The sequence below is a fragment of the Leishmania braziliensis genome, chromosome 27 (genome assembly GCF_000002845.2).
Source record: "Leishmania braziliensis MHOM/BR/75/M2904 complete genome, chromosome 27".
Lineage (NCBI taxonomy): Eukaryota > Euglenozoa > Kinetoplastea > Trypanosomatida > Trypanosomatidae > Leishmania > Leishmania braziliensis.
Window position 1 is genome coordinate 873239 of NC_009319.2, and position 8329 is coordinate 881567.

Genomic DNA, 8329 nt, shown 5'->3' on the forward strand with positions numbered 1-8329 from the left:
AGCTCCTCTAGCTTCCTCTCCAACTCTTCGATTCGCTGTCGCTCCATTAGGCCGGGGTCGGTGGAGGGTTGCGTAGACGGCTGCGTCTCCTGGGGTGCCGGCTGCGTCTCCTGGGGTGCCGGCTGCGTCTCCTGGGGTGCCGGCTGCGTCTCCTGGGGTGCCGACTGCGTCTCCTGGGGTGCCGACTGCGTCTCCTGGGGTGCCGGTTGTGTCTCCTCTGGGATTGGGCGGTTGTTCATCGCGTCGTTGTTGTAAAGTTGCGCGTCGTGCCTCTCACTGGGCGGCACCATCGTCTGCTGCACATCGTGGTCGTACTTCACCTCCATCAAGGGAGAGAGATGCACAAACAAGATGTCGTGGATCCCCGACACATCACCGGTCTGGGCGGCGAACACACACACACACATATATATATATATATATATTATGAAGCCACAAGAAAAGAGAACACTTACTCCGCTAGAGACACACACACACACACACACACACACACACGGACTCTCTGTAAAGAGCTGAAAGGCACAAGGGGAAACAAGAGAGACCAACTTAACCGAGTCTTATCCGTATCAAAGATAGCAAAATACTCACCGACACCGACACACACAAACACACACACACACATACACACGTATACACGAAGGTAGACACTGGTGCACGATGAAAGGCACAAGCACAACAACACATGCACGTAGAGAAGCGCACATCTCCGAGAGAGGAGGGGAGAAGGGGGACAGAGAGCAGAGGCGAGACAGTACGTCACCCCTGCGTCGCTCCCTCTATTCACACTCTACCCTACACGCCCAAACACGCATGTGTGCTTTACTTCCGGCGCTTCAGCTTCTGCTTCTCGCGCCGCATGCGGCCCATCAGTTGGCGGTCGAGGTACTTGTGCTTCTTCTTTCCCTGGCCTTTCACCACCTGCGAGCGCATCAGCTTGCGCACGCTAAGATTGCTAGCCTTCTCGCGCGCGCGAGGGTCGGCCTTGCCTTTGTCAATCAAGCCACGTAGCATGCGCTGAGCCTTCCGGCGCTTGCGGCCCATCGCCTCCATCACCTTGCGGCTCGGCCGTGCGTTCAGCTCCTGAAAGCGGCGGCGCTGCTCCTCGATCTCCTCCGCGGTCACGGGCAGCACAACACGGCAGTTGCGCTGCTCATCCTTCACGAACCAGTCAGGCAAGTCATCGTCGTCGTTGAATACGTAGCGGTTAACAGAGGCGTCAAGGATGTCGCGGCGCGCCTTGGGGTCCAGCATCTTCTGCGCGATTGCCAGCGTGCGAGCGCGGATGTCGGGATCCGTCATGGCAATCGGGATCTCTTCAAACTCGGTGTCCTCCTTGCCACTGACATGCTTGCCGCTGTTTGTGTTATTCTTATTACGCTTGTTCTGCTTGCGCACTTCCTTGTTGTCCTGCAGGGCTTGCTTCCGCTGCTGCCGCACGAGCTCCTGTGTGGTGGCCTTGCCGATGTCAGGGACGAGCTTGCGCTTGCGGCGCGAGTCTTCGCGACCACGGTTGATCTCGTAGTCATCGAGGTCGCCATCGCTCAGCTCCTCGGACAGCTCACTAGCAGAGGCATCGCTGTCGTCATTGTCGTCGTCCTCAAAGCGCGTGCGCACGCGCTTGCGCTTATCCGGGTCTGCCATCTCTGTTGGCGCGCTCATGGTGATGCGCTCCTCCTCTAAGAAACGCTGTCGCTTCTTGTTCTTGGCACGATTGTGATCCTTCGGCTTTGGAAAGGTGTCGTTCAGCACCTTTTCGATGTTTAGCTGATGGCGCTGCCACTTGCTGCTCTTACCCGCCTCCTCAAGCTGCGCCGCATCCTTCTCTGCCTTCACACGCTTCTTCTTGGATGCCGGCGTCTCGTCTGTCGCCTCCGCATCATTGCTGTCCTCGTGACCCTCCAACCCTGCCTCGTACAGCGTCACGCGCGTCGAGCGCTGCGCCGGGACGTAGTTGCCGTAGTTGTCGACATCCATGAAGTACTCCTCCCCCTCAACGAGCTGCTTTGAGTGCGGCATTCCATCGTCGGCACCTTCGGCCTCTGATCCGTCACTGTTCTCCTTCTCCCCCAAGTCCCAGTCATCCTGAGCGGCGAGGTTGACCGACATGACGGGGTTCAGCGGATCGTTGCCGCAGTCCTCCGGCCCCGTCCAAGTTGTGTCCATGATGTGAGCCAGCTCCTTCTCCGGGATGAGCCCGAGCTGCTCCACAGTAAAATGATCGAGCTCATCAGGCTTGCCGTCCTCGTCGCCTGCCGCAGTGTCGCCATCATCGTCGAAGGCGTCAGTGTGAGTGCCTTGGTAGTCGAACCCATCGGCCTCCGTCATATGCTCGGCGCTCATGTTGGGGTCATAGTTGATGAGGCCCTTGATCTGCTTCAGTTTGCGATCCACCACCTTCTTCTGCTTCTTCTTCAACTCCTTAGCCTTCTTCTTGCGAATCTCGAGCAGCTCACGCGCGATCTGTGTGACACCCTCAGGGCTGTCAAAGTCAAAGTAGTAGTCGCGCTTCCTCTGGCCGTCATCTTCATCGTCGCCGTCGTCGCAGCCGTCGCTGCCGGTCCCGCCGACCATGCTGTCCGCGTCGCCGTCCTCTTCAGTGCCCACCGCGTCGGCCTGGATGTGGCGAGCTTGCTCGCGCAGCAGCTGCTCACGCCACCGCAGCATGCGCCGGAGGTCGGCCTCACCCACCTGCTGAAGATCACCACAGAGGTACACCAGCTCCTTCTTGGAGCTCTTCGATTTCAGGTACGCCTTGTCCACATCGTCGCTAAAGCGCAGCTCATGGTGTATCTTGAGAAACCCCTTGGGGTCATCGGCGCGGAGGAAGTCGGAGAAGGACGCGACACGGTGTGAGACAGTCGCGAATTCGTCGTACCCTATCGGCACATCGGACTTAGGGGTGACAAGCAGGCCGGAGGCGGAGACAATCTTCTCCTCGCCGACCTCAGCAAAGACCTTCTGCGGGTTGAAGAAGGCGGGGTCGATGTTCTTGGGGGCTTTAAAACCGGCACAGACAACGAAGATCTCGGCAGACTCCATACGAGACGCCTGCGGCTTCGTCGCCTCGACCTTATCGAAGAGCTGCTTGAACACCCAGAGGAGGTTGTGGAAGTCCGGCGAGCGGAAGACCTTCGTAACAAACCAGCCGCTTGCCTTCAGCATAGAGCACGCCATCTTGGCCGACGCCAGTACGAGCGCGTTTTGGTCGAAAAGATCGCGCGACCAGACACCACCGACGTTTGGCGCACCATCGTGAATGACACAGTCGACCGGCTCCTTCTTCAGGTACGTGACGATCATCTTGCGCGTCTTATCATCCACGATGTCGCCAACGAAGGTCTTGACGCCGCGGATCGGCGCGATAGGTACAAGATCGACGCCGACGATCTTAGAGCCTATCGGCATGTGCTGCGCCGCCACCTGGCACCAACCACCAGGCGCTGCGCAGAGGTCGACGAGGACGCGTGATTTGGCGAGGAAGTCATACTTGCGGTTCAGCTGGATCAGCTTGTAGGCAGAGCGGGCGCGGTACCCCTGATCCTTGGCCAGACGGTAGTACGCGTCCAGCCGGGTCTTAGCCTTCTTCTTGGACTTGACGCCCATTGGTGCCTACCTGAGGTACCGATGTGTCGTGACTGAGGAAGTGGGCAAGAAGAGGGAAAGGGCTGGTCGCTATGATTCACGTGCAAATGCTACCAGTACCACCTCAGGCTCCAAGTGCGCAGTGGGTGTGTGTGGGGAGGGGGGGATGTACGGAAGGAGTGGGAGAAAGAAAGAACAGTTGAAGGAGAGGAAGAGTGGGTGGGGTGGAGGGACTCCGCGGACACGCGAACGCTCCTACCTGCACGCACTCACACTTCGACCTTCGCTTTACTGCGTTCAAGCGCGGTGGGTGCGCGAGTAGCGGCCATGAACAATCGAGGATCCAAAAGAAACCCCAGCAAGGCGGCATTCAGAAGGGGAAAAGGGAAAAGCGAGAGAGAGAGAAGGCGGAGACAGAGAGGGCTAGAGATGGAGGAACACGAGCCTGCGTACGTAGCCGCGCTGCCATCCAACGAAAGAGCGACAGGTCGCGCACCGAGAAGAGGAGAGAGAGAGAGCTCGTGGGTATGTAAGATGGGGGAATCAGAGGCGCCGCGCAGCATGTGGACTTGTACATTGGCTGGGGAAAGTGGGGTCGTTTGTTTTCGGCTGACAGAGCTCATCACCGTGAGGACAGAGAATAAGGAGCACAAAATGGCGAGGAACGTACAAAACGAATGCAAAGAACAACGAGAAAGGCGAGAAACGGCGCCCATGTCGATTGATGTGTGTGTGTGTGTGCGTGGGTGGGTGGAGAACATAAAAACCGAATATGACGTCGCTGTATCGCGCAAGCGGGCGTCAAGAGCGACGTGCTGACTGAGCAACCCAAAGGGGGGTGGGTGGTGGTGGTGGAAAGAGGAAGACGACAATGGTGAAAGAGAAACAGAGAAGAGACAGGAGGAAGAAGGGCTGCAGGGAAGTGCGGCATGTTCAAGGAAGATGAAGGTGCACAGATACACGCTCACGACGAGTACGTGTCAGCAAAGACGCAAGAGCGAGAGGGAGAGGTTGGAGGCAGTGCTACAGTTCGCACACGCCTCGTTCCTTCAAACCTTGTTCCGACACACTCTCCGTCTCCACTCCGCTGCCACCACCGCCACTCTCTTTGACAGCCACAGTGACACTCACAATTGCCACCAACACCACCGCTGCACTCCACAAGCCAGCAGGCAGGGAGAACTTACATCAAATCACACCTCAGCCAGTGGTTTACTCTCAACCACGCATCGGATGCTGCCGCCAGATACAGTAGGCGTCGGCAATGAGAGTGTCCAGCCACCGCGTCGCCGCCTCCGTCGAGCTCGCACGGGCTTGGAGGCTGCTCTGCGCATCCCTGTTTTCTCTGTCCACCGAACGCTGCTGCTGTTTGGCGGACGTGTACTGGGGAAACAGCGCCTCGAACGGATGCTTCAGCGTATTCATCACGACGTCCATGGGTGGTGCAGCTGTCAAAGATGTGCCCAAACGTACTCCCACATCCGCTGCTGAAGATGCCGACGCGCCGTTTCCCTCGCGCTGTGGGGTACGCGAACCAAAGACAGGCAACACTGTGGCAAGCGCCGCCGCCCCCCACCTTCCGCCAGGCACTAGTGACGCAGTTGAGGTTGAAGTATGGGAAGCGGTACGGAGCAAGCTGGTGCGCAGGTTTCGGAGCAACGCGCAGCACACACATACGTGGAAGTGCATGATCTCCTCGTCGCTCGCCCAGGACTCCTGTGCTGCCATGCCGGCGGCGGGCAAAGAAGTCGCCACGTGAGCACCACTGACCGTTGCTGCCATCGTTGGTGCACGATCGCCATCAATCCCAATCGCCAGGTAGCAGTCCCACAGGCGAAGCAGCAGTGGTAGTGGCAGCTCGCGTGCCAGCAGGCAGTGCAGCCACTGGAAGCAGCCATCCATCACAGTCAAGCCATACCCGTCCAGGAAGGCGGTGAGAGAAGGGTCCACAGCGCGCACGAGGGCCTCAAGGCGACGCACATTGCGTAAAATGCCTGGCTGGCCCGGCATGAAGTTATCCTGCAGCAGCGACAGCACACGACCGGCGCACCAGTACGTGTCGCCCTCCACCTGCATCAGGTAGCTCTCCGGTAGCTCCGCCAACATCGCGTCCAGGGCGGCGGGGGTGTCAAACAAGATATCAACATCCGCCTCGGAAAGGTAGGGAGAGAGCGCGGCGGCTGAGGCGGCCCGAGTGGCAGGGGCGCTGAGCGCTGTCGTGGCGATTGGCGGCGCAGCCACCTCCGCCGGCGTCGAGGCGGCTGTGAAGGGCCGGGAGGTCCGCTGCCCCGTGGCAGAGAGTGACGACACCAGCAGACGCATCACCGCTCCCGTGTCCGTGTCGCAGACCATGCTGCCCACCTCTGTGCCGCTCGGCCAGGCGCCTTTATCGTCACTTTTGCTATCAAAGCGCACTGCCGCTGCTGTCCCGCTTTTTCTCGGCTCGCCCTCGCGCGTCTGTGTGGTGGGCTGCTCCGACCCCCGCGCAAACTGCCGCAGCGCGTCCGCGAGGAAGACTTGATAAAACACGGCGACTACGTCGTCCATGCCTTGCACGTACCCGACAACAGGGTGCCGCTGGGACCAGAGAAATAAGCAGCGCGCCATGCCTGCGAGTGAGCGGCCGGCGTGAAAGATGGGTGACTGATGGCGCGGCAGGTCCAGCAGCATCTGGTAGAGAATAGCACGCTCGTATGGAGAGAAGACCGCCACCGCGGACGTGGTCGATGCGCCACCGCTGAGCGTCTGACCGAGGCCATTGCTCTGCGGTAGTCCGGCGCCGGGAAGCCGAGAGAGGGGTGGCGCGTCGCGAAGGCCAGCAACGCCGGCAGCACTACTACCCTCGTGCATCCGTGGCAACGGTGACGTCCATGGCAATGTCGACGGCGATTCCCTTAGCGACAGCATTGTCAGTGCACTGCAGTACTGCCGTGTATAACTCTCATACTGACGACGTTTGCGCTGCAACTCCTCTTTCTGCCGCGGGACAGCGGCAGGCGCGTAGTCGCTCAGTAGCCGCCACACCACCGCTCGCAGCAACGGCGGTCGGCAGCCACCCCACGCGACACACCGGAGCGAGTTTGGCTCGTCACAGGAGGCGCCAACCTTGATGGTGACGCCAAACCCGCTGTCGATGACGATGCCGTTGAGAGCCGCTGCAGCAGCGGCCGCTGCTTGTGCACTTTCAGAGTCTTCTTCCAAGGTCATTGGCAGCTTTTCTGCTGCAAAGCCAGCGCTGCTGCTCGTCGCTGTTGCGCCGGTTGACCCTGTCGTCTCGCGGAGGGTGGAGAGTGGGGCTCGAGATATGCTGGAAGCCGCTGCGATATTGTTAGTGCTGAGAGGAACCAAAGGGGAAAGATGGGTCTCCCCGTTGTCGAAACCGCCGCCTCCGCTGCCGGAGGCACTGGTGGGTTGTGCTGGTGTTCGCCGTAGCGGCGTCTCGCGCAGCCCAGCCGCCTCCTCGGGGGTGAGGAGAACCGCCAAGCCGAGCCCGAGCCCGCTGGCGCCGCGTATGCAAGAATCCGCCGCCATTACGGCACCATGCCGGCCAATGTTACCGCCAGCGCTTCGTCCATTACCATCTGCGTCGCTGCCCTTACTATTAGCCACGCCCGACGGCAAATGATCTCCGTGAGTCATGACAGCCGCCGACGATATCGATATACTGGCGTTGAGAGTCCTGCTGGTGTGTGGTAACGTGAGTGCGTGGCTCGCCGGCTCAGCTACCAGCTCCTCCGTGTAGGCCTGCTGCAACAGGCTCTGTGGCGGCACTACACGGAGCAGTGGCAGTGCCTGCAGAAGAGACGACAGCCTGAACTCCTGCTCTGCCTTGCATCGCCGCTCCGTCTCCATCGCCAAGATGGCGGCACGCTCGCGCCGATCTTGGCTCCCCGTGCGGTTGCTCTTAGTCTCTTGGACGCTCAGCTGTGCGTGCTGCGTCACAGCGATTTTCTGCTGCTTCTCCTCTCGCCGCTCTTCAGCTGCTGTAGCCTGCCGTCCTCCGAGGTGCCCCGTGCCAAGGCTCACGCTGCCGGCAGACTCACGCACTACCTCCACACGCGCCTGGCCATCGTCGCTGTAGCGCAATAGGCGGCGCAGCAGGGCGCCAGCAGAGTGGTACGCCGTGCCTGGCGGAACACGGCGCACTCGGCCCGGTCCACGCAGGCGTCGCACACAGAAGGGAAGGGAGCTCACAGACCTGTCTTCTTCCACGCCCGCGACGAGCGTGGCAATAGTATTGTGCCGCGGCTGGAACGCCGCAGGCTGCCCCCCAGAGTGTGCGGCAGTTCCGGGACAGTTTCGAAGTGAAGAGGTGGACGGTGGCGAAGAAGATTCAGGCAAACCTGACGCACTGCAAAACAGCGACGACGCATCTTGCGTTGGCACCATCGCAGCCATTTTGGGCGTGACGATACGTGTATAGAGAGAGAGAAGCACGCGCCCGTCTTCGGGCAGATCAGCCACCGATGGTAAAGAACGACAGATACACACACACGTGTGGGCGCAAAGACGCGTTGTGCGTCAACGGCTGCAAGCAGCAAGAGGAGAACGAATTGCCTCGATTACGATGATTGAGAGAGGGCGCAATACGAGAGGGTTGAAGAAGAAATGAACAGAAGATAGGGAGATTAAACGCACTATATTTTTTTGTGTTCCGGTGCATTCCAGCGCACCCTTCTACCATGAACAAGTCAGCACATATATACGCACACGCAGCCGCAGCTTATCTGCCCGTGTCGCACTAGGG

At 59.8% G+C, this 8329-nt stretch overlaps 3 protein-coding genes across 3 annotated transcripts; all 3 read right to left on the reverse strand.

The window, feature by feature from the left end:
* Positions 1-2: 2 nt before the first annotated feature.
* Positions 3-407, reverse strand: LBRM_27_2150 (hypothetical protein; the record flags this gene model as incomplete). Its single annotated transcript, XM_001565918.1, has 1 exon — positions 3-407. A coding segment is annotated over one exon (405 nt), but the record flags the coding sequence as incomplete, so codon positions are not given.
* A 412-nt stretch (positions 408-819) lies between these two features.
* Positions 820-3603, reverse strand: LBRM_27_2160 (putative FtsJ cell division protein; the record flags this gene model as incomplete). The annotated part of the gene is made up of 1 exon (XM_001565919.2): positions 820-3603. The coding sequence occupies one exon, from the start codon at positions 3601-3603 to the stop codon at positions 820-822; it is 2784 nt and encodes a 927-aa protein (XP_001565969.2).
* Positions 3604-4800: 1197 nt separating this feature from the next.
* Positions 4801-7980, reverse strand: LBRM_27_2170 (conserved hypothetical protein; the record flags this gene model as incomplete). The annotated part of the gene is made up of 1 exon (XM_001565920.2): positions 4801-7980. The coding sequence occupies one exon, from the start codon at positions 7978-7980 to the stop codon at positions 4801-4803; it is 3180 nt and encodes a 1059-aa protein (XP_001565970.2).
* Positions 7981-8329: the final 349 nt, after the last annotated feature.